Genomic DNA, 24,051 nt, shown 5'->3' on the forward strand with positions numbered 1-24,051 from the left:
TTCCCGACATGCTGGGATGTCTCGAGGGTCCAGATAGAGGGGGAGAGAAAGAGAGAGGGCGATGACAATAACCCGTTTGACTTACCACGCTCGCCAACTCGTGGATGGATGGATGGAGTGACAGGAGGAGGATGGAGGGGGGGGGGGGGGGTTTGAGAGAGAAAGAGAGAGAGTGAGAGAGAGTGAATGAGAGAGAGAGAGAGAGAGAGAGAGAGAGAGAGAGAGAAAGCGAGAGAGAGAGAGACACACATACACACAGAGAGAGAGTGAGAGAGAGAGAGAGAGAGAGAGAGAGAGAAAGAGAGAGAGAGAGAGAGAGTGAATGAGAGAGAGAGAGAGAGAGAGAGAGAGAGAGAGAGAGAGAGAGAGAGAGAGAGAGAAAGAGAGAGAGAGAGAGAGAGAGAGTTGGTGTCCTTTAGATCTTAGCGTGCGTCCTGGCTCATGTATCAGAGGACAGCAGGAGGAGTAAATGACTGAGTGTAACTTTCACTTCAGATCGTTTTGATTTGGACTCTGTTTTTTTATATATTTTTTAATTCATCCCTCTGTTAGTTAGTGTGGTTGTTTGGTTCTGTGAGTCCTCTCTGACTGCTCGGTACTAAATGCTGGTCGTGGTTATCTCCCGGTAGCCGTTCATCTGTCGGTGCTTCCACTCTCAATCTCCTCGCTCTCTCTCTCTCCACCGGGCGGACAATGTCGGGACAGAAACCCTCCCTGAAGACCGGCGGCTCCGCTGAAAGCCGCTTCCAGGTGGATGTTGTGACAGAAGCATCATCCTCATCATCTTCACCTGCTTCAGCTGATGGATCCAAGCCGCCTGAAGACTCCAAAAGCCGGTTGAAGGTGGTCGGCTTCCTTGATCCAGGCGCACTGGGCAGCGCAATGGACATCGGACTCCCGCCGGACGTCTCCAAAGAGCCGGACACCACAAAAAGCGACTCCGTTAGTCTCCATTCAACAGGCACGGGACACACGCACATCTCAGACTCCCACTCCAACACCTACTACATGAGGACCTTTGGACACAACACCATAGACGCGGTGCCCAACATCGACTTCTACCGGCAGACCGCTGCGCCTTTTGGGGAGAAAATGACCAGACCGTCGCTGTCGGAGCTTCACGATGAGCTGGATAAAGTAAAAAAAATGTTAAATATAGTGTCAAATCAAACACTGAGAATAGTTTGAGTCTGAATAATGTAATAAAGAAACACATTCTAATGGGAATTAGATCTGGGCGATATAGATTAAAAACAAATATCGCGATATATTTGACGAAAGAATATCAATATCAATGACACAAAATATTTACACAATGACATTTTGATACATACTCGTCAGTAATTTGGATATAATGACAAAGTAGGTAACAGGCAAATAATACAACAGCTAGAACAGTCTGGTAAGATCAAGCATTACATCATTTAATTGTAATGCAGCGTTTAAAACCAGAAAAAGTCATATCGCGATATTACAATATCCAAATTATAAGACGATATCTAGTCTCATATCACGATATCGATATAATATATTGCCCAGCTCTAATGGGAATAATGTTGGATGTTATAGGAAGATTTAGAAAGTCATTAAAAACTCAACACAGGTTATCCATTAGTCAGTGCAATGAACAAATAGTTAAATAATTAGACTATTATTGATCTGTATACATGTAATAATGACATGTTTACACAGTTATGCAGCACAAACACAATATAAATATTTGTATTCTGGAGATATTAAAGTACCTTTTTATTATTATTCTCTGAGATAAAATAGATGATTTAATCCCCCAAATTCAAACATAAATCATTGATCAATAAATAAAACTTTTGTATGTTAAGTTAATGCATTTTAAGCTGATAATAAGACGGATCAAATGTTAAAAAGTTAAGAGATTTGAGATTAAAGCACAGAAGAAATAAAACAAGATGAAAATGTAATAATGAACTAATAAAAATAGATTAAAACCAGTAAAATAAACCAATAAAACATGAATATAAATGATTATATAAGGTAAAAAAACAAACAAACATAGCCATAACAACCAAAATTACTATCTCCTGTCTGCCTGAGTTCAGTGTTTAATTTTCTTCTTGAATGAATTTATTAGTATTTATTGGCTTATTTTAAATGTTTATTATTATAGGGACAAGTATTATAAAACTCAACCAGAAAACCACCCAAAACACGTGAGTTTATTTCACTAAAACAGACTTAAACAGAAGACATTCCCTTCACTCCCACCTGAGAGGCTGCAAGTGGGCTCAATGACATCACTGGAGGCATGACCCGAACACACACACACACACTCACACACACACACACACACACACACACACACACACACACACACACACACACACACTACAATGCTGTCTGTCATGACTCTGCAGGCAACCCCCAGCCGTGCTCCCCCACACTGTGGATACAATCAGGTGGCTTTATTGTACATTAACATGGATCGCTGACAGTATCCTGACAGCAGGAGGTTGCAGCCGTCTATTCTGATACTGATGAAGCACATAAAGAAAACATACAAGTGCTACATTAATACAAACGTGCTATATAAATAAAGTTTATAGGTAAAGTGCAGACGGTTCAAATCTGCAGGAATCTTAAGATGTTAGATACAGACTGGTGACAAATTCAAGTGTTTTTCCATCATGAGCAGCTTTAATGTTTCTTTGGCATCGTTTCCAAATATTCCTCTAAAATATATTTCCTTTTTTCGGTGTTTTGATGATGAGTTCTATCTAAAAACCTCACTCCAAAAACCTCACATTGGTGTTCATTTATTCAGGTTTTTCCTTTAATTTGTCTCCAATCTGTAGTTTCAAAGAGAAGTATAGTAACATGCATTTTACATCTTTTAAAATCGTCATAGTTACCATTTTAAGTTATTAGCGTATTATTACTTTGCATTAAATAGAAGCAGCTTAAATCTTTCTTGGGCATCAATTTTCAAAGTTCCCAAGCATTTCTTCTAAAATATATTTCCTTTTTTGGTATTTTGATGATGATTTCTTTCTAAAAATGTCGCTACAAAATCTCATAATGGTGTTTTGCGTTGGCTTGATCTGCATTTGTTATGTTTACTGCTCATTTATTCAGGTTTTTCCTTTAATATGTCACCACTCTGTAAGAAAAACATTATTTTACATTTTAAAAAATCATCATAGTCCCCATTTTTACGACATAATTCAAAAACAAAATATACTTCTAACATAATTACAAAACATAGGCTCAACTTGAATTTATTGAAGTAGTATTAGAGTATTATTACTAGTATTTTTGCATGAAAACTTCAAGACAATATAAGATTAGATATTCCTTTATTTGACCCACAGTGGGGAAATGTACATTATTGCAGCAGCAAAGTGGATAGTCAAAATAGAAAGAGCATCAATAGAAGAGAATAAAGAACAATAATAATAAGGTATCACACAAGCAATAAAAAGACAATAGTAGTAAAAAAAAATATAGTAAGAAAATAGTTACATTATGTACAAGAGTAATATTGGTATTGAACAAATATCTCCTGTTTATGAAGACCCAAACTGCTGAAAATTAGTGAGTTATGATGTAAGAGTGAATAAACCTCTTCTCACAATGTACTTGCATACATACAGAGGGGTGAGTAGACTGGACCATCAATACAATGACTAGAAGCACCCAATCTGGCATCTATGTGTTTGTATCTATGCCTGAAAACGATGGCTGGCCAATCAGAGCTCCAATATTTAAATCAACTAATTAACTATTTAAAAAAGTAAATGTTATTTGATGATTAACCTTCTTATCGTCCTCCTGGGTCAAATTGACCCTGTCTGTTTTGACTGTTCCTTCCTTCCTTCCTTCCTTCCTTCCTTCCTTCCTTCCTTCCTTCCTTCCTTCCTTCCTTCCTTCCTTCCTTCCTTCCTTCCTTCTTTCCTTCCTTTCCTTCCTCCCTTCCTGCTTTCCTCCCTCTCTCCTACCTTCCTTCATCCCTTCCTTCCTCTGTCTTTCCTTCCTTCCTTTCCTTCCTCCCTTCCTCCTTTCCTTCCTCTCTTCCTTCCTCCCTCCTTTGCTTCCTTCCTTCCTCCCTCCTTTCCTTCTTTCTTCCCTCCTCCCTTCCTTCCTTCCTTCTTCCTCCCTTACTTCCTTCCTCCCTCCTTTTCTTCCTTCCTTCCCTCCTTCCTTCCCTCCTTCCTTCCTCCTTCCTTTCCTTCCTCCTTTCCTTCCTTCTTTCTTCCTCCCTTCCTTTCTCCATTCCTCCCTCCTTTCCTTCCTTCTTCCTCCCTACCTCCCTCGACTCGAGGACAACAGGAGGGTTAAACTGAGATTATTTTTTTGTTTCCATCTTGGCTGTGATTGGTCATCAGGAGCCGTTTGAGGATGGTCTGGCCAATGGAGAGGAGCCCTCTGCGGCCGAGGAGGCGGCAGCGCTGGCGGCAAAGGAGGCGAAACGGGGAAGTGTCAAATTTGGATGGGTCAAAGGAGTCCTGGTTAGTGTGAACATCTTCTATTCCTGTGATGTTAAATTTCGCACTTCACAGCTTCTGATTATGATGCCATGACTAAAATAATCTCGTGATAATTAAATAATCTCATAAATGTGGTGAATTAAAGGAGAGAGGACTGCTTTTCCACTCTGGTTTTATATTGAGAATGAATCTAGAACTGAACTGTGTGTGTACCTGTTTTAGTGACATTTTGGGGACTTGAGATTCACGGTGACATCTGGGGACAAGAAGCGGGTCCCCATAATGTTAACTGTGTGTGTGTGTGTGTGTGTGTGTGTGTGTGTTGCAGGTCCGCTGTATGCTCAATATTTGGGGTGTGATGCTGTTCATCAGAATGTCTTGGATTGTTGGACAGGCAGGCATTGGTAGGTTCAAACAAACAGACAGATGGATCTTGTAAGTCTGATTTTGTGTGAACTTGGTCTCCATTAGAGGACTCAGGGGACTTCCTTTACTCCAGACCTCACACCTCTTTCAAGTTTTATATTTAGCCATATTAAGCCATTTAATTAAATTTAGCTGTTAAAACATTAAATAGTTGCCATAAGATTAGATAAAGGATAGTTTTGTGGTCATTTTTTTGCTTGAAGACAACTTGAGTTAACTAGTTTAACACTGATGACTAATAGGTGTAGTAGTTGCGTCATGTTCAACAATGGAGTTATGTCAACATTAGCTTGTTAGCTAACCCAAAATTATACAATCTGGATGAGATTCATGGCTGCTTGAAATACTTTGGGGGCTACATCTGTTTAACATGGTTGACTGTTGACTTGATGAGAGTTTTGAATCAAAGTCTTCTCATTAAACTTCTATGTAACTTCACTGATTTTGTGTGTGTGTGTGTGTGTGTGTGTGTGTGTGTGTGTGTGTGTGTGTGTGTGTGTGTGTGTGTGTGTGTGTGTGTGTGTGTGTGTGTGTGTGTGTGTGTAACAGGACTGACGATAGCGATCATTCTGATGGCCACTCTGGTCACCACCATCACTGGTCTGTCTACCTCGGCCATCGCGACCAACGGCTTCGTTCGAGGAGGTGAGACATCAGATGCCTTTAGAAAGAGTTTCTTTTGTTTATGACCCAGTTTTTTACTAAAATACAGAGCATAAGATCAACACACTAGAGGACATTCTGTTGTACATAAAGACATTTATTAACTTTTACAGTAAAGTTAAAACATACGCAACACAAGACAACACATTACAGTAACAGAATAAACAGAAAACACAAGGGTTATTGTTGAGGTGATGTTTCTTCTTTATATATAATCAAAACTGAGACGAAACTTCATAAAACTTCCCTTCATAATTAATAGTCCCTTAGATTAGAGACTCAAAAGTAGGAATGTCCACTATTGATTGTAACTATCCAATAAATCAGGCTTTGATTGACTCTTCCATTGTCTGATAACTCTTGCTTGGACTTTTTTGAGTAATTGCGGTTTTGGACCCTTCGTCATTATAATTATTATCTTTCTTCTTTCTATCTCGACAATTTAGTCCTGTTTTAAACTTTGTGTTGTCCTCCCGGGTCAAATTGACCCCATCTATTTTAACTGTTCCTTCTTTCCTCCATCCTCCCTCCTTTCCTTCCTTCCTCCTTCCTCCCTTCCTTTCCTCCCTTCCTTTCCTTCTTCCTACCTCCTTTCATTCCTTCTTCCTCCCTTCCTTCCTCCTTTCCTACCTTCTTACTCCCTTCCATTCTTCCTTCCTCCCTCCCTCCCTTCCTTCCTCCTTTCCTTCCTTCCATCCTTCCTTCCATCCTTCCTTCCATCCTTCCTTCCTTCCATCCTTCCTACCATCCTTCCTTCCTTGACTCGAGGACAAACAGGTTTTTTTTCTTGTTTTATTGATAAATGTAATTTTATCAATTATATTAATAATTATCAGTAATTTTTCGATTCAAGTCTGAGTTCTTACAAAGGTTTATATAACTACTGTCCAATACTTGACTCTAGAAAAATTAAAAAATCAAAACCATTGTGCCATGTTCAGATTTTCAGCTGAAACTTAAGTGTCACCCACATTTGTCTTTGTCTGGATGTAAATTTAAAAAAAGACTCTTCTCCGGTACATCATGCTTCATTTATCTCATCATAATCTAATCAGGGTCATCACCAGCCTGAAGAAAGTGATTACTTAACCTGCACACTTCAATATAAAGCCTCTGTGTTAGAAGCCATGCTTATCGATGCCCTGTGATGTAACTGTCATTAACACTGTGTGTCCCTGCTGCCCAGGAGGGGCGTATTACCTGATCTCCAGGAGCCTGGGGCCAGAGTTCGGAGGCTCGATCGGTCTCATCTTTGCCTTCGCCAACGCTGTGGCTGTGGCCATGTACGTCGTGGGCTTCGCCGAGACGGTCGTCGAGCTGCTCAATGTAAGAAATACTTATTCAAACGCCTGCCAGTCTGTATTTCCGTCGAGCACGGACCCTGATCCATGTCTTGATCTGGTCTGTGGTTCTAGGATGTCGATGCCCTGATGACCGATGAACTCAACGACATTCGTATTGTCGGGACTTTGACTGTCATCCTGCTGCTGGGAATCTCTGTAGCTGGGATGGAGTGGGAGGCCAAGGTAGGTCCTGATAATTTATATTCAAAATCCTCTGGTGACCCCTTAACCTTTGTGTCGTCCTCTCGGGTCAAATTGACCCCGTCTGTTTTGACTGTTCATTCTTTCCTCCCGTCCTCCTTCCCTCCTTCTCTCTTTCTTTCCTTCCTCTCTTTCCTCCCTTCCTTCTTTCCTTCCTCCATCCCCCTTTCTTCCTTGCTCCCTGCTTCCTTCCTTTCCTTCCTCCCTCCTTCTCTCTTTCTTTCCTCCCCCCTACCTTCCTCCCTTCCTTCTTTCCTCTGTCATTCCTCCCTTCCTTCTTTCCTTTCCTCCCTTCCTTCTTCCTTCCTTTTCCTTCCACCTACCTTTCTCCCTTCCTTCTTTCCCCTGTCATTCCTCCCTCCTTTCCTTGTTTCCTTCCTTCCTTCCTCCTTCTCTCTTTCTTTCCTCCCCCGTACCTTCCTCCCTTCCTTCTTTCCTTCCTTCCTCCCTCCTTCCTTCCTTCTTTCCTCTGTCCATCCTTCCCTTCTTCCTCCATTCCTTCCTTCCTCCCTCCTTTCCTTCTTTATTCCTCCCTTCCTTCCTTCCTCCATCCTTTCATTCATTTTTCCTCCCTTCCTTCCTCCTTTCCTTCCTCCCTTCCTTCCTTCTTCCTCCTTTCCTTCCTTCTTCCACCCTTCCTTCCTTGATTCGAGGACAACAGGAGGGTTAAAGACTGACACCGAACACTGACAGTATAGCTGTTGGGATTATCTTTAAACCATGTTGCTGTGGGATTATTTCAATGCTGCAGAACGTTTTTCTAGGAATTCGACAGAGGACATTTAATTGTAACGAATAAGCAAAGAAAACTACTTAGTGACACTTACTTTACTTTAGTGAAAAGGCCTGACTTTGGCATCATGTAGTTGTGGTAGACACTGTGTCAGACAGGAATGCATGTTTCTATTTCTACTAAAAAGTTAAAACTTGCTGCAATCGATCAATCAATAGATCTATATTTATATTGCGCCAAATCATAACAAAAGTCATCTCAAAGCACTTTACATCAGCAGCTCTAGATTGTACTCTTTAATTTAATTTAGAGACCCATCATTCCCCCATTGAGCAAGTGCAAGGTGACAGCAATGAGTAAAAACTCCCCTTTAACAGGAAGAAACCTCAGGCAGAACTGGACTCTAGGTGGGCGACCATCAATTACCTCCCGGGTCAAATTGATCCTGTCTGTTTTGACTGTTCCTTCTTTCCTCTCATCCTTCTTTCCTCTGTCCTTCTTTAATTCATTCTTCCCTTCCTCTTTTCCTTTCTCCCTCCCTCCCTCCCTCCCTCCCTCCCTCCCTCCCTCCCTCCCTCCCTCCCTCCTTCCTTCCTTCCTCCCTTCCTTCTTTCCTCCTCCCTTCTTTCCTCCCCCCTCCTACCTTCCCTCCTTCCTTCCTCCCTTCTTTCCTTCCTTTTTCCTTCCTTCCTCCCTCCCTCCTTTCCTTCCTTCTTCCTCCCTTCCTTCCTTCCTCCCTTCCTTCTTCCTTCCTCCCTTCCTCCTTTCCTTCCTTCTTCCTCTCTTCCTTCCTTCCTTCCTCCCTTCCTTCCTTCCTTCCTTCATTCCTTCCTCCCTCCCTCCCTCCCTCCCTTCTGTCCTCCCTTCCTTCTGTCCTTCCTTCCTTCCTTCCTTCCTTCCTGCCTTCCTTCCTTCCTCCCTCCCTTCTGTCCTTCCTTCCTTCTGTCCTTCCTTCCTTCCTACCTTCCTTCCTTCCTTCCTTCCTTCCCTGACTCGAGGACAACTGGAGGGTTAAACAAGGTCTATTGTCCACAATGTCAAAAAAATATGTGTAAAATCTGTGGTAATAAGTTGGATTGAAGTTGGCTACTAATGTCCAACACATAATTGAGTGATAATTTAAATACCTTATGCTTTATAAACAGTCAAACCACCATTTTGCACGGTTAACAGCAAGACAGCAGGGACGTTAAATATAATATAACATAACATAACATCACCTTTTCATTGACCCCCAGGCTCAGATTGTCCTCCTGGTCATTCTGCTGGCAGCCATCGTCAACTACTTCATAGGAAGCTTCATGCCAATAGAAGACAAGGAGCCCAAAGGATTCTTCGGCTATCACCGTCAGTTACATCTTCATTATCCCCACCCAACACTAATTGTCTCAGTTTTATCTAAAATGTTGGTTTGTTCCATGACCTAAGGAGTTTAGAATATACTCTCCTTGCACTGCAAAAAACTGTTGTTAAAAATCCAGCCTACATTTTCCTCTGTTTCGGCTCACTCCTTTCAACAGCGGCCATTTTTGTGGAGAACCTGGGTCCAGACTTTAGAGAAGGGGAGTCGTTTTTCTCCGTGTTTGCCATCTTCTTCCCTGCAGCCACTGGGATTCTGGCTGGAGCTAACATCTCTGGAGATCTCGCTGTAGGTTTACCTCTTCTTTTACAAGTTCAATTTATATCTTATCTAGAGTGACTACCTCAACACCAGCAGAAAGTCGTTGTTTTTGCAGACTTCCAGTGGTTCAATTCTTAACTGTTAATGAACAATACTAAACTAAATCTCCTCTTGTCTCCACCTTTAGGACCCTCAGTCAGCAATCCCTAAAGGAACCCTGCTGGCCATTCTTGTCACAGGAATCACCTACGTGGTTATCGCCATCTCTGCAGGTTAATATTCTGCTTTTCATCGGAGTGTTACCCATCAAAACTTATTGTGTGTGTCATTGAGGTCTAACCATAGACTGTATATAAAATGGACATAACATCCGTGACGTCACCCATTGGTTTCTGGGCTGCTACTTGGAAGCGAATAGTTTTGGATCTTAAAAACTTCAGGTGCATGCCGGGTAAAAAAAAAACAGGGATTCTACTTATATGGGCATCAGGAGGAGCATGAGGTGCCCTCCTGAACCTGTGAACCAATCAACCTGTTAATCACGACGTAGCCACGCCCTAATGCATACCCTGCTTTATCGTCACATATAAAATCAGGGAGGCCAAAATGTCCCAAATGAACATCATACTGCATTGAAGAAGGCTTTAAACTAGCGATTGAGACCATAAACACATTTTGAAAACGTTTACTGAGGTTAGAAATCAAGTGAGAAGTTGGTGAATTCTCCATTGACTTGTATAGAGACGGAAGTCCTTTTGACACCAAAACAGTCGCCCCCTGGTGGCCTTTTGATAGAATGCAGTTTCAAGTTACTTCCGCGTTGGCCTCATTTCAGAGGACCGGAACTCCCCGCCTGGGTCTAACACAAGTAATAAAACATTTGCAAGGTGCTGCATTGTTTACATTCATCTTTACTAGCAGTGGTTTTTAGCGTATTTTCAGCCACCTGTAGATTGTTGGAATAGTGTGAAACCAATGGCAGGACTGTGTAATGCAAACAAAGGTTTAAAATAGAAAATCAATTACAAATCAAGGTAAAAAAAAAATATATATATATATATATATAAATTGAGATGTGTTTACGTATCATTTATGTCATCTGCATTCCAGGAAAAAATAGAAAAAATAGCAAACAAACCAAATATATAACCAACGAAATGAGAAGAGTAGAAGCTCGGGTGAGTTTTGTCACAGTAATGTCAGAGGGTGCGTTTCTTTTCTGCACCTTCAGGCTCCTGCCTTGTGAGAGACGCCACCGGCGACCACAACGACACGGTGAGCGACACGGTGAACTGCACCGACGCCGCCTGCACGCTGGGATACGACTTCTCCATCTGCAAGGAGGGCGGCTGTCAGTTCGGCCTGATGAACGACTTCCAGGTAAGCAGAGGTGGGAAGTAGCGAAGTATTGTTACTTGGGTTTTGTTGCCCCAGTTTTTACTTATCATTTAAATCTTTGATATTTGCACCTATTCATCTGTATTAACTTTTTATTGTGTTTTTGAGCATTTTGCTGTATGGAACATTTTGGGATTCTATAGTGTATGAAAGGTGTTATATTAGGGCTGGGCAATATATTTATAGAAATTATATTGATATCGTGATATGAGACAAGATATCGTCTTAGAGTTTGATATCGTAATATCGCGATAAGTCATCAGAGTTGTCTTTTCATGGTTTTAAAGCTGCGTTACAGTAAAATATGTAATTTTCTGAACTTACCAAACTGTTCTAGCTGTTCTGTTAAGTACTTTTTACCCATTTTATCATTATATCCACATTACTGATGATTATTTATCAAAGATTTCATAGTGTAAATATTTTGTGAAAGCATCGACAGTCATCTCTATAATATTGTTGTAATATCGATATCGAGGTATTTGGTCTAAAATATCGTGATATTTGATTTTGTCCATATCGCCCAGCCCTATGTTATATAAATAAACTGAGCTGAGTTGAGCCGTCAGGACTAGTAGTCATGGGGACCAAAGCTAAGTCCTAATGGGGCAAAATGTCATGTCTGAGGTCCTGGTTAAGGTTAGGATTAGGGTTCGGGTTAAGCTGTCTACAATGAATGGAAGTCAATGCAATGTATGCAAAGGGTAGCGTGTGTGTGTGTGTGTGAGTGAGTGAGTGTGTGTGTGTGTGTGTGTGTGTGTGTGTGTGTGTGTGTGTGTGTGTGTGTGTAGGTGGACGTCATCAATGCTCTCATTCAGCTCTGGCTCCAACCAGCGAGAAACCTTGTGACTGAAAACAACAGTCACTATTATCTCTGCTGCACTTTGTTTGAGAACAGCTCTGTGTCTCACACACACACACACACACACACACACACACACACACACACACACACAGCTCAATGACACTGATATTCCTGACACGGTGCACAATCATGTCCTTTTGCTACAGACAGAAACCCTCACTCTTGTTTTATTTTATTTTATTTTATTCTGCCTCTTTATTTTTTAATTCTCACAAAAATCTAACAGACTGACAGATGATGTGAGTAAAACTAACATATGTGTGTGTGTGTGTGTGTGTGTTTGCTTCTCCTCCTCTTACATTCTGCTGAAGCTTGGATGAGGTTTCTGCCCCACATGACTAACAACTAACAGTCATCACATAACGTCGGTACGTATCGGTGTTTGAGAACAGAGCTGATGCTGTTTTCTGTGCTTTAGTTCAGTCAGTGCAAATATTTAGTTATGAACACATTTTAATATTAAGCTCTTCTATTCAGGAGAAAATGAGAATTAGTGTTTGCTGATTTCTAAAAGAATAACAGTTCATCTTTCATCTTGGTTGTACAGATATTAACCCTCCTGTTGTCCTCCCGGGTCAAATTGACCCCATCTCTTTTGACTGTTCCTTCTTTCCTTCTTTCCTCCCTCTTTCTTTAATTTTTCCTTCGATCTTCCCCTTCTTCCATACTTCTTTCCTCACTTCCTTCCTTCCTTCCTTCCTTCCTCCCTTCCTTCTCTCCTTCCTCCCTTCCTTTTCTCCTTACTTCCTCCCTCCCTCCCTCCCTCGTTACTCCTTTCCTTCCTTCCTACCTTCCTTCCTCTTTTCCTCCCTCCCTCCCTCCCTCCTTTCTTTCCTTCCTTCCTTCCTCATTTCCTTCCTCCCTCCCTCCGTACTCCCTTCCTTCCTTCCTTCCTTCCTTCCTTCCTTCCTTCCTTCCTTCCTTCCTTCCTTCCGTCCTTCCTCTTTACTCTTTTCCTTCCTTTCCTTCCTCCCTCCCTCCTTACTCATTTCCTTCCTTCCTTCCTTCTTTCCTTCCTTCCTTCTTTCCTTCCTTCCTTACTCCCTCCCTCCCTCCTTACTCCTTACACTCTGGATGGTTTTGATCTTCTTTGGGGGTTTACCATATTGTGTGTGTGTGTGTGTGTGTGTGTGTGTGTGTGTGTGTGTGTGTGTGTGTGTGTGTGTGTGTGTGTGTGTGTGTGTGTGTGTGTTGCAGTCAATGAGTCTTGTATCAGGCTTCGGTCCTCTGATCACTGCTGGGATTTTTTCTGCCACTCTGTCGTCGGCTCTCGCTTCGCTGGTCAGCGCACCCAAAGTCTTCCAGGTCAGAAACTACCTGTCTTTGCCACGTTTTTACTGTTTTTTAACTATTATTATTATTATCATTATTATTATTATTATTATTATTATTATGAAAGTAGTTATCTACTAAATTAAATGTTATATTTACTAGAAAACAACAACAATTACTGAACACATCAGGCACCAAATACTAATTTTCCTCCCTTTTTTAAACCGTTGTTTCTCTCATTATATTTTGTGTGTATATTGAAATGAATGACTGAATAAAAAAGCGGCTGTGATTGTAGGCTCTGTGTAAAGACAACATCTATCCGGGGCTAGGCGTGTTTGCAAAGGGTTATGGGAAAAACAACGAGCCTCTCCGTGGTTACGTCCTGACCTTCTTCATCGGCCTCGCCTTCATCCTCATTGGTAGGCTGCTGTTTGCATCACTGCTGCTCCACGCACATCTAAATATTTACAGCAAGATTTTGAATGATAAAACTGGTATGGCATATTGAAGCTGTTTGTTTTCTGCCTCTTAGCGGAGTTGAACATCATCGCTCCCATCATCTCCAACTTCTTCTTGGCTTCTTACGCTCTCATCAACTTCTCCGTCTTCCACTCCTCCCTCGCCAACTCTCCAGGTAAGCTCAGAGCCCAGGAGCAGGGAGACGAGTCTCATGAATTGAACTCTTGCAGAAGTCACAGTTTCATGTTTTTATTGGCATTTTTAATTGGTGTGTTTAAAAAATCTGAGAAGAAACACCAAAAAATAGATTTTACGTTTGGCTCAGGAGGAAAAGTTGCATGAAAGGATTGATGGGTTGGCAGATAGATCATTGGATAGATAGATAGATAGATAGATAGATAGATAGATAGATAGATAGATAGATAGATAGATAGATAGATAGATAGATAGATAGATAGATAGATAGATAGATAGATAGATAGATAGATAGATAGATAGATAGATAGATAGATAGATAGATAGGTAGATACATAGGTAGGTAGGTAGGTAGGTAGGTAGGTAGGTAGGTAGGTAGGTAGGTAGGTAGGTAGGTAGATACATAGATAGGTAGGTAGGTAGGTAGGTAGGTAGATACATAGATAGATAGGTAGATTTGACAATAATAAAAGGAAATACAAGTGTGTATAAAGAAGTAAAAATGTGACTTAAATGCTGCTCAAGCTTCAGCTGAAGACATGAAAACATCCGGTTGACCGTTGTCCTTCTAGCATGGTTCTCTTTAAAGAATTAATTCTCATCTCTCACCACAGGGTGGCGCCCCAGCTTCAAGTACTACAACATGTGGGTGTCTCTTGCGGGGGCGATCCTGTGCTGCGTGGTGATGTTTGTCATCAACTGGTGGGCAGCTCTGGTCACCCTGCTCATCGTCCTCGCTCTCTACATCTACGTCGGCTACAAGAAACCCGGTGAGAACTGACGGCGGTGGCGTCACATGACAGCGTTCATGTGTTCAACAGGAATTCACAGGAACTCAGAATATATGAGATTTATTTTGTCGTTATATTTCACACAGTGTAATAGGAAGGGAGATTCTGCCTCCACCTCCATTGACTTTGCTCTGCTCTACCCTTTTCTACTCTACTGTACTAGACTCTACTATTACTATTCTTTACTGTTAGACTGTCTTTTCTGATCTACTCTACTCGTCCCTACTCAACTTGACTCTTCTCTACTTAACTCTCCTGTTTTCTACTGACCTCAACTCCACTCTGTAGTACTCTACTTGACTGTACTATTACTATTCTCTACTCTACATAGATTTAGTCCAATCTGCTCTGCCTTACTCTTAATGTCTCCACTAGATTCAACTCTACTCTACTCTAATATAGTGTAGCATACTCTACTATTCCCAACTCAACTCTACCCTTTTCAACTTCACACTGTTTCACTCTTTTCTTTTGGACTCAACTGTTCTCTACTATTCTGACAGGTGATGAGTTGGGTCAGGTGTGTTTAGCCAATCGAAAGCAGCAAATTAGATAAAAAAAACCCCTTCTCTAATAACAATAACAACATACATAATCAATAATGTGAGTCCACAAGAGGAGAGTCATCTACCAAACCTTACAGTGCTGCGATCTACTCTACACTTTACCTCCTTAACCCTTCTTTAATCTGCTCTTAATCTCAGTATTTTATCAGCAATGCTCTAATCAGTTTGTGTAATTACTTCCTGTAGATGTCAACTGGGGCTCGTCCACTCAGGCTCTGATCTACAACCAGGCTCTGACTCACTGTCTGAACCTCACCGGAGTCGAGGACCACGTCAAGAACTTCAGGTGAGCTTGACGGTTTGAGTTGGTATTTGATTCTGTGTTTAGACGTAAGACTTTTAAGGCTTTTTATTTCACTCTCATCTATTGCTTGGATCTACATCCATTGGTGTGTCTTTATATAAATGCATCCAGCAGAAAAAGGAGAATGATATAGAAGAAAAAGATAAATAACGGAGCTCCCGTGGCTCTATGAAAATACAATAATCTTTGGATTCCTCCGTAATTTCTTAATAAACCTCATGTTTTCTAGTGTTTGAATCAAAAACTTCCATAAATTTGGTGTCTAAGAGAATATAATCTCTAAAGTTTCAACAATTATTCAATTAGTTTATGGACAGAAAATTACTCTATTATGATAATCAATAAATCATTATAATAATTTTCTAACTAAAAATGCTAAACATCTGCTAGTCTCAGCCTCTAAAAAAAATGTTAACTTATTTTTGATCTTTTATAGACAGAGCAATTAATAAAATAGTGTAAGGAATAATTGGATAATGAGAATTTGATGCTTTTCTTTGTCATACATAATAGTAAACTTATATCTTTGAGTTTGGGACTGAAGTTCAAATAAAGACATTACTTTGGGACATTAAAATGGACATTTTTCACAAATGTCTGACCTTTTATAGACAAAGCAATGAATGGATAAACAATTGGAAGTTTAATTGATAATGTAAATGATCGTTAGTTGCAGCCTAATATATAATCACTCATCTTTATTCCATGTTTGCAGGCCGCAGTGTTTGGTGCTGTGCGGTTATCAAACGCTCGTCCCGCTTTGCTTCAGCTGGTTCACTCTTTCACCAAGAACGTCGGTCTCATGGTCTGCGGTCACGTCAGGACTGTACGTAAAAGAAACATCCAGACAATTAAATATTAAGAGAAGACAAAGATCTTCCTCTTCCATCACCTGTATACCTCTCTTCTGTTCAGGTGTCTCGTCGGCCGAACTTTAAGGAGCTGCATCAGGATCACGCCCGCTGTCAACGCTGGCTCACTAAAAAACGTATCAAAGCCTTTTATGCTCACGTCTTCTCTGAAACCTGAGGCACGGGACGCAGTTCCTCCTGCAGGTAACAACATCTGCTGAAAATTTTACTCCTAAAAAATAGCTTTCTCTAGCATCGTGCCATCAGGTCTATGACAGAAGTACTTTTTCACTTACTTTTCAAACATTATATTCAAATCACTCCAATTTATCCTTTTATTCCTCAATAATTTGGATTATTTCTTTGGAGGGGGCTTCATTGTTGTTTGGCAAAAGTCAAAAGTAACTTCAAGTTTTTCCGTTTTAACATCTGGTGGCTTGTGTGGCTTGTTGTTTCTTTAGTCCGTCGGTCTCGGCCGCCTGAAGCCGAACACATTGGTCATGGGGCTTCAAGAACAACTGGAGTGACGGAGACATGAGAGACGTGGAGATTTACATCAACACCATACAGTAAGGATTCATGATGACTTAAAAGGTGCAGTGTGAAGAATTGAAAGGTATCTAGTGGAACAGACTTGGCAGAAATGAAATATAATGTAGAATGAGCCCTTTGTATCTACATAGGGAGCAGGTCCTCTTCCATTGAGCCATCATGTTGCACGGCCTTGTTTCAACAGTAGGCCAGAATGGACAAACCAAACACTGGCTCTAGAGAGGGGCCTTTAAGGTTTTTGGCAATTTTCATGACCACCATAGGTCCTACATGCCTGGAAGGAAAAGGTGGGAGTATTAAGTTGGTTGCAATCTGTAATGTCACCACTAGATGTCACTAAATCCTTCACACTGGTCTTTTACAAATCTAATAACATTTTACAAAGGTACTTTTGTTTGCCCCAAACGTTGTTGACGTTTTAGGAATAGTGTTTACTGTAATTCATATGCAACCAGAAAGGATGTTCAACCCTGGTGGGATTAATAATACACAGATACATCAGAGAATAAACCTGCCTAACTTTCAATTTTGAAAACAAAGTTAACCTACATTTTAATTTGCATTTTAATTTGCCAAACTTATCGTCATGTAAGAACTTCAGCTCTCTGTTTCCTAAAAAACAGTGAAAGTATTACATTTATTTATTACGACATGAAAGATACAACATTTTATCCACATGTTGCTCTGTTATATACTTTAAGTTTTTCAAATGGAGCATATTCAGAGCAGTTTATATGAACTTTGTATTATTTCAGACTTTTCTTAATAATAGAAAAAATCATTTAACACCAATATTACTATTAGTACAGGGGGTCAAAAAAGCGGCCCGTGGGCCAGAAACGGCCCCGCCGAGGGGTTCAATCAGGCCCACTTTCCTTTCTGTCTTTTTTCCTTCCTTCCTTCCATCTTTCCTTCCTTTGTTCGTTCGTTCCTTCCTTCCTTCCTTCCATCTGTCCTTCCTTCCTTCTTTTCTTTCCTTCCTTCTTTTCTTTCCTTCCTTCCTTCCTTCTTTTCTTTCTTTCTTTCCTTCCTTCCTTCCTTCTTTTCTTTCTTTCTTTCCTTCCTTCCATTTGTCCTTTCACCCTTCCTTCCTTCCTTCCTTCCTTCCTTCTTGCCTTCTCCTCCTTCTTGTCCTTCCTTCCTTATTTTCTTTCCTTCCTGCTTTTCTTTCCTTCCTTCCTTCCTTCCTTGCTTCCTTCCTTCCTTCCTTCCTTATTTTCTTTCCTTCCTCCTTTTCTTTCATTCCATTTGTCATTTCACTTTTCCTTCCTTCATTCATTCCTTCCTTCCTTCCTTCCTGCCTTCTCCTCCTTATTGTCCTTCCTTCCGTGGGATTAATAAAGGAATATCTTATTTTTCACTGCAGGTGCCAGTGTCAGTATTTGGATCACAAAGAACACTTAATATATTTGTCAAGTTAACACAAACTCTTAAATAATCTTATGGACATTAGTTTATGCACTGTTAGGATACACAGTAAAAGTTGCATGATGATAAAACTGGTGACAGTTACTTTTAGAGAGAATGAGTTATATCTGAATGATTTCTTAGTTTAATGTAACTCTGCAGCTGGAATTCTTTAATGTTTGTATTCTAGTTTGAGTCAAGTTCACTTTTGCTGTCTTTTCTTTTATAATAGTGGACAGAAAAAAAAAATAAATGAAAGAGATGTTTTTCGTATTACTCTTTATACATGTTCCATTTGATCTATAAACCATATTTCCTCTGCACCACAGAAGTCTTGAGTTTCATTATGTGTTGTTTTATATTCCAGTGATGCCTTTGACCTGCAGTTTGGAGTGGCGATCCTCCGCCTGCAGGACGGACTGGACATCTCTCACATCCAAGGGACAAGGTACATCAGTCTGTCTGTGTGTCTGTCAGTCTGTCTGTATATCTACTATATGTCCTCTATCCGTCTCTCCACTCCCTCTCTCTCTCTCTCTTTCTCTCTCTCTCTCTCTCTCTCTCTCTCTCTCTCTCTCTCTCTCTCTCTCTCTCTCTCTCTCTCTCTCTCTCTCTCTCTCTCTCTCTCTCTCTCTCTCTCTCTCTCTCTGTGTCCCTGTAGATGAACTGCTGACGGCCCAGGAGAAGCCACCGATGGGCAGTAAGGACGTGGTGATTTCTGTCAGTCTGGCTAAAGACTCGGACACTGACTCCTGTCCTTCCAAAACCACCAGCAGCCAGAGCAGCCCGCTCATCATAAGAGGTAAAAGACGAATCCAGTAAAATCAGATGGAGAATGAACACTCACCTTCTTCTTAGCCTTAAAATCTTATATTATTTTCATTAACTGCACTGTTGTTTTTTATTTGTAGTGGATTTTTAAACTGGAAGCAGACAAAAACTGATAAACAAGCTCTACTAAATATAACAAATGTAAATCAGACAACTTTGGAGGCATTCAATAGCCAATTTTCTCTCTTTTGATGACACTAGGCTAGTAGTTTATCTCTGCTTCAACTCTTTTTGCTAATCTAGGCTTAATAAATCCTGAACCTTTCTCTATACTCAACATTCAGGCCAGTTTAGTCTGGTTGAATGGGACTCTGGTTGTTTTCCTCCTCGGTACGATTGGTTTGGGCAGATCTGAACGCAGGATTCCGTCCAAAGCTTGTTTCTAAAGATAATAAAATAATTAATTTCATTAGATAATGGCATTAACCCTTTGTAGGTCTGCTCAGCCGTTTGGTAGAGGTCACTTTGCGTCATGATATCTGCTCAAAAACTAAATCTATTGAACCCATTAACTTTTTGGTCAATCTTTAGCACTTGTTAGGGGTATGTAATGCACAGACAGACCATCAGATTGTGTTATGGTTGCTATAGATACAGGTTGTCCTATGGTTGCTATAGATACAGGTTGTTCTATGGTTGCTATAGATACAGGTTGTTCTATGGTTGCTATATATACAGGTTGTGTTATGGTTGCTATAGATACAGGTTGTTCTATGGTTACTATAGATACAGGTTGTTCTATGGTTGCTATAGATACAGGTTGTTCTGTGGTTGCTATAGATACAGGTTGTTCTATGGTTGCTATAGATACAGGTTGTGCTTTAGTGTATAAACGAAGAATAACACAAATCACTGCTGACATCAGAGATCCTGCTGGAGACATTTTGAAGTTGAGTTTCATTTTTTCATCTTGTACATGAACAGAATGAGTCTCTAACATGTTTTTAAAACTAGTTTAGAACAAATGAGGTGTGAATGAGTCTGTAGAGGTCTGTAAAACATCACATTTAGGGCTAATGAGAAAAGAAATCCATGTTTAAATTGTCATGGCCTCAAAGAGAAAGGAAAAGCTTGATTTTCTTTTTTGAAATAGCACTTTCTTGGTGTGACCTACAAAGGGCGCACAGAAATCAGTGTTTTTCTGGCCTCCATGTTTAACATTTCATGCTTGTTCCTGGGTGTGTATCTGATCTTCATTATAAACCACTGGAGGGCAGCAAAGACAAGATTTTCAATGAGAGTGTTAACTTTTATTAAGTCTTATATAATTTACCTCACCTTCTGTCCTGTCATGTTATTTGTTGTCACCTTCTGCAGACACCAAGTCTCCTCTGAGTCTGACTGACCAGCGACTGTTGGAGAGCAGCCAGCAGTTTAAGAAGAAACAAGGAAAAGGAACCATAGATGTCTGGTGGCTGTTTGATGATGGAGGTCAGTTTCATCCTGTCTGATATCTATGATGAAGAAACTCAGCTTCAGACTAACTTAAAACCTCTTGACATTTATTGTATTATATTCTGCCTGAATTATTTATGCTGTATGTTTTATTCTGTTTTTGGAGGATGTATTGTATGTCTGAGTTTTGAATGCTGAACCACGTCTAGGAGGATTTTCTGTCGGGACACATTGTTAGTTTAGCCTGATGAAACATACATAAAACATGTTGCTTGTTCTTGCAGAAAAATAAGTTTTAAGTTTGTCTGCAACCATGTTTTGATGAGTGGAAAACCTCTTTCCTTTTCCTTTTCCTATCGACTTCAATCAGTAATTTAACAGAAAAAAATTAAGTTAAGTTACATGAATATGAGGCCCTCAAATGTCATATTTTCATCATATGATTTCTTTCATTTGAGGTTTGACTCTTAAACTTTTTATCAGTAAAGTAAAGGTTTGTGTTTGTGTCTGCAGGCTTGACGCTGCTGATTCCCTACCTGCTGACCAACAGGAGCAAATGGGGCGACTGCAGGATCCGCGTCTTCATCGGCGGGAAAATCAACCGCATCGACCACGACCGCCGAGTGTGAGTCAGCAGAAACAATCCAAATCTTCTCTACTTCTTTCTGATTTAACCACTTCAGAAGAGTACAAATGAGGCCTCTTTTCACTTTCCACATTGTAATTTGATGTTGTTATCTGTGTCTTCAGGATGGCCACGCTGCTCAGCAGGTTCAGGATCGACTACTCTGATATCAACGTCCTCGGAGACATTAACACCAAACCCAAGAAACACAAGTACGACCACTGACTTACTAAAGTTCACTTAAAACAGCATTACTGATCAAGATCGAGGCGAATGTAGGGTCTCCTCAAATTAAATTAAAGAGTACAGTCTAGACCTACTCTATGTGGAAGGTGCCTTAAGATAACTTTTCTTGAGTATTGAACGATGGTTTAGGTTACATGATGATGTAAAAAACTGAATTGCACCCATTTACAGCCTTTGGAATAATTACAAAATAATTTAAAACACAAAGTTCAGCAAATCATCGGGAGACTGAGAGACCTGGTTCATAAAACTTAACTGATGGATGATTATTTGTCTAATCTTTTAACAAATCCTGTGTATGAATGTTGAGCTTTGCATTAAAAAAGTACTTGCATAAGATTTTAGCAAAATTCAGACATATTCAAAGAAAGCAGGCCAAAAAAAAGTGTAAGGAAAACATTAAAAATACATATATTTAATATTTATATTATTCAATTATTATTATAATATTTTATATTACTTTCAGTAGGAAAAATGACAAAATTATAAAAATGAGATAAAACTTTTTTTTAAAATAAGGATGATTCTTTCAGTAGGAAATACATACAGGGGCTTAAAAATGAAAAAGAAATAAGCTCAATTTAAAACACTTCCTGCTTTCAGCCTCTTAAATGTGAGAATTTGATGCTTTTATATGTAAATATCTATCTGCCTTTGTCTGTCTGTCTTTGAGTTTGGGACTGTTGCTCAAATAAAACAAGACATCTAAAGACATCATGTTGTATTTCAATTAATCAATTAATCGAGAAAATAAATGAAGGTTTATCAACAATGTAAATAATGGTCAGTTAGTCCTAAATATTAGTTTAAACAGGTTTAAATTAGTTTTTTTATAATACATGACATCAGGATTTGAACATGCAGAGTAGCAGGGTGCTGCAGAGTGATTGATACCAACATGATAAACAGATGTGTGAATCTCCGTCTTCTCTTTCAGTAAGTTGACTTTTAAGGAGCTGATCGAGCCGTACAGGCTGAAGGAGGACGACATGGAGCAGGAGGCTGCAGAGAGGCTGAAGGCTCTGGAGCCATGGAGGATCACCGACAACGAACTGGAGCTTTACAGGACCAAGGTCCGCCTAAATACCGCTGACATCACCAACTCTGACCAATCACAACGCTGCGCTTACGTTAGCTGCTACTTTAAAACTGTTAAAACTACCGGATGTTAATATTTATGTGATATTTGTGATGTTTTTTTCAGACCAACCGTCACATCCGGCTGAATGAGCTGATGAAGGAACACTCGCTCAACGCCAAACTCATCGTCATGTAAGAACTTGCCTAGAAAAGCAACATTACAGTTATTTATTACGACATGAAAGATAAAACTGTTTATCCACATGTTGTTCTGTTATATACTTTAAGTTTTTCAAATGGAGCATATTCAGAGCAGTTAATATGAACTTTGTATTATTTCAGACTTTTCTTAATAATAGAAAAAATCATTTAACACCAATATTACTCCAGTACATGGGGGTCAAAAAAGCGGCCCGTGGGCCAGAAACGGCCCGCCGAGGGGTTCAATCGGGCCCACTTTCCTTTCTGTCTTTTTTTCCTTCCTTCCTTCCATCTTTCCTTCCTTTGTTCGTTCCTTCCTTCCTTCCTTCCTTCCTTCCATCTGTCCTTCCTTCCTTCTTTTCTTTCCTTCCTTCCTTCCTTCTTTTCTTTCTTTCCTTACTTCCATTCGTCCTTTCACCCTTCCTTCCTTCCTTCCTTCCTTCTTGCCTTCTCCTCCTTCTTGTCCTTCCTTCCTTATTTTCTTTCCTTCCTGCTTTTCTTTCCTTCCTTCGTTCGTTCGTTCCTTCCTTCCTTCCTTCCTTCCTTCCTTCCTTCCTTCCTTCCTGTGTTCTCCTCTTTCTTGTCCTTCCTTCCTTCCTTCCTTATTTTCTTTCTTTCCTTCCTTCCTTCCTTCCTTCCTTCCTTCCTTCCTTCCTTCCTTCTTTCCTGCCTTCTCGCCCTTCTTGTCCTTCCTTCCTTCTTTTCTTTCCTTCCTTCCTTCCATTTGTCCTTCCTTCCTTCTTTCCTTCCTTCCTACCTTCCTTCCTTCCTTCCTACCTTCTGTGGGATTAATAAAGGAATATCTTATTTTTCACTGCAATACCTCAAAGTGACCACTGGGGTAGATATTGGCGCCCTATCAGCTCTTATAACACATCCATCACTGATATCACTCACTCACTCTCTCTCTCTCTCTCTTCATCTCTCTCTCTCTCTCTCTGTGTATAGGAGTATGCCTTTGGCCAGGAAAGGCACAGTCTCTAGCGCCCTCTACATGTGCTGGATGGAAACGCTGTCCAAAGACCTCCCTCCTATGCTGCTGGTCCGAGGAAACCACCAGAGCGTCCTCACCTTCTACTCCTAAAAACCAAATCCAAGCAAAGGCCCTCCCAATTCAAACAAACATCACTGTGCTTTAAGTTTCGTGTCCCGGATTTGAAACTCTCTGCTGTGAAAGTGTTAAAGTCTAATTATTTTATCTTTAGTCTTAATTTTTAATACATTTTTCTGTCACTTTAACAAATTAATCGATCAAATCAACATTTAAATTTGCTGTTTTTCTGTCTTTTTCGGTAACAGGCTGTATATTAGCTCTTATGAATGAAAAGTGTTAAATTAAATGTATTATTATTATTATTATTATTTATTATGCTCATCATCATCATCATCATCATCTTCTTCTTCTTTGTCTTCTGTACTGAGTAACTACAGTATAAATTAACTTATTCTGTCCAGGTTTAATCTTTATTGATAGTGAGAGAACGTGTGCTGGTATTCAGGTGATCTGTGATTATGAAATGGTATTTTTTGATTGTATCTCTGGTAACATTATTTTATACA

The 24,051-nt window shown here is 40.1% G+C and overlaps 1 protein-coding gene across 1 annotated transcript; it reads left to right on the forward strand.

Annotated features, from left to right (window-relative positions):
- Positions 1-628: 628 nt before the first annotated feature.
- Positions 629-24,027, forward strand: LOC133978557 (solute carrier family 12 member 2-like). The gene is given in 29 exon segments (XM_062416821.1): positions 629-1,137; positions 4,362-4,484; positions 4,792-4,867; positions 5,439-5,534; positions 6,739-6,878; positions 6,968-7,078; positions 9,068-9,176; positions 9,350-9,477; positions 9,638-9,722; positions 10,682-10,830; positions 12,911-13,018; positions 13,284-13,407; positions 13,521-13,622; positions 14,257-14,412; positions 15,186-15,285; positions 16,019-16,044; positions 16,047-16,129; positions 16,219-16,321; positions 16,324-16,358; positions 16,616-16,657; positions 16,659-16,723; positions 18,481-18,569; positions 18,775-18,915; positions 20,262-20,375; positions 20,853-20,964; positions 21,090-21,176; positions 22,148-22,283; positions 22,415-22,482; positions 23,440-24,027. Coding segments are annotated over 29 exon segments (3,288 nt in total). The 5' UTR covers positions 629-693; the 3' UTR covers positions 23,576-24,027.
- The last annotated feature ends 24 nt before the right edge of the window (positions 24,028-24,051 follow it).

The sequence above is a fragment of the Scomber scombrus genome, chromosome 4 (genome assembly GCF_963691925.1).
Source record: "Scomber scombrus chromosome 4, fScoSco1.1, whole genome shotgun sequence".
NCBI classification, from domain to species: domain Eukaryota; kingdom Metazoa; phylum Chordata; class Actinopteri; order Scombriformes; family Scombridae; genus Scomber; species Scomber scombrus.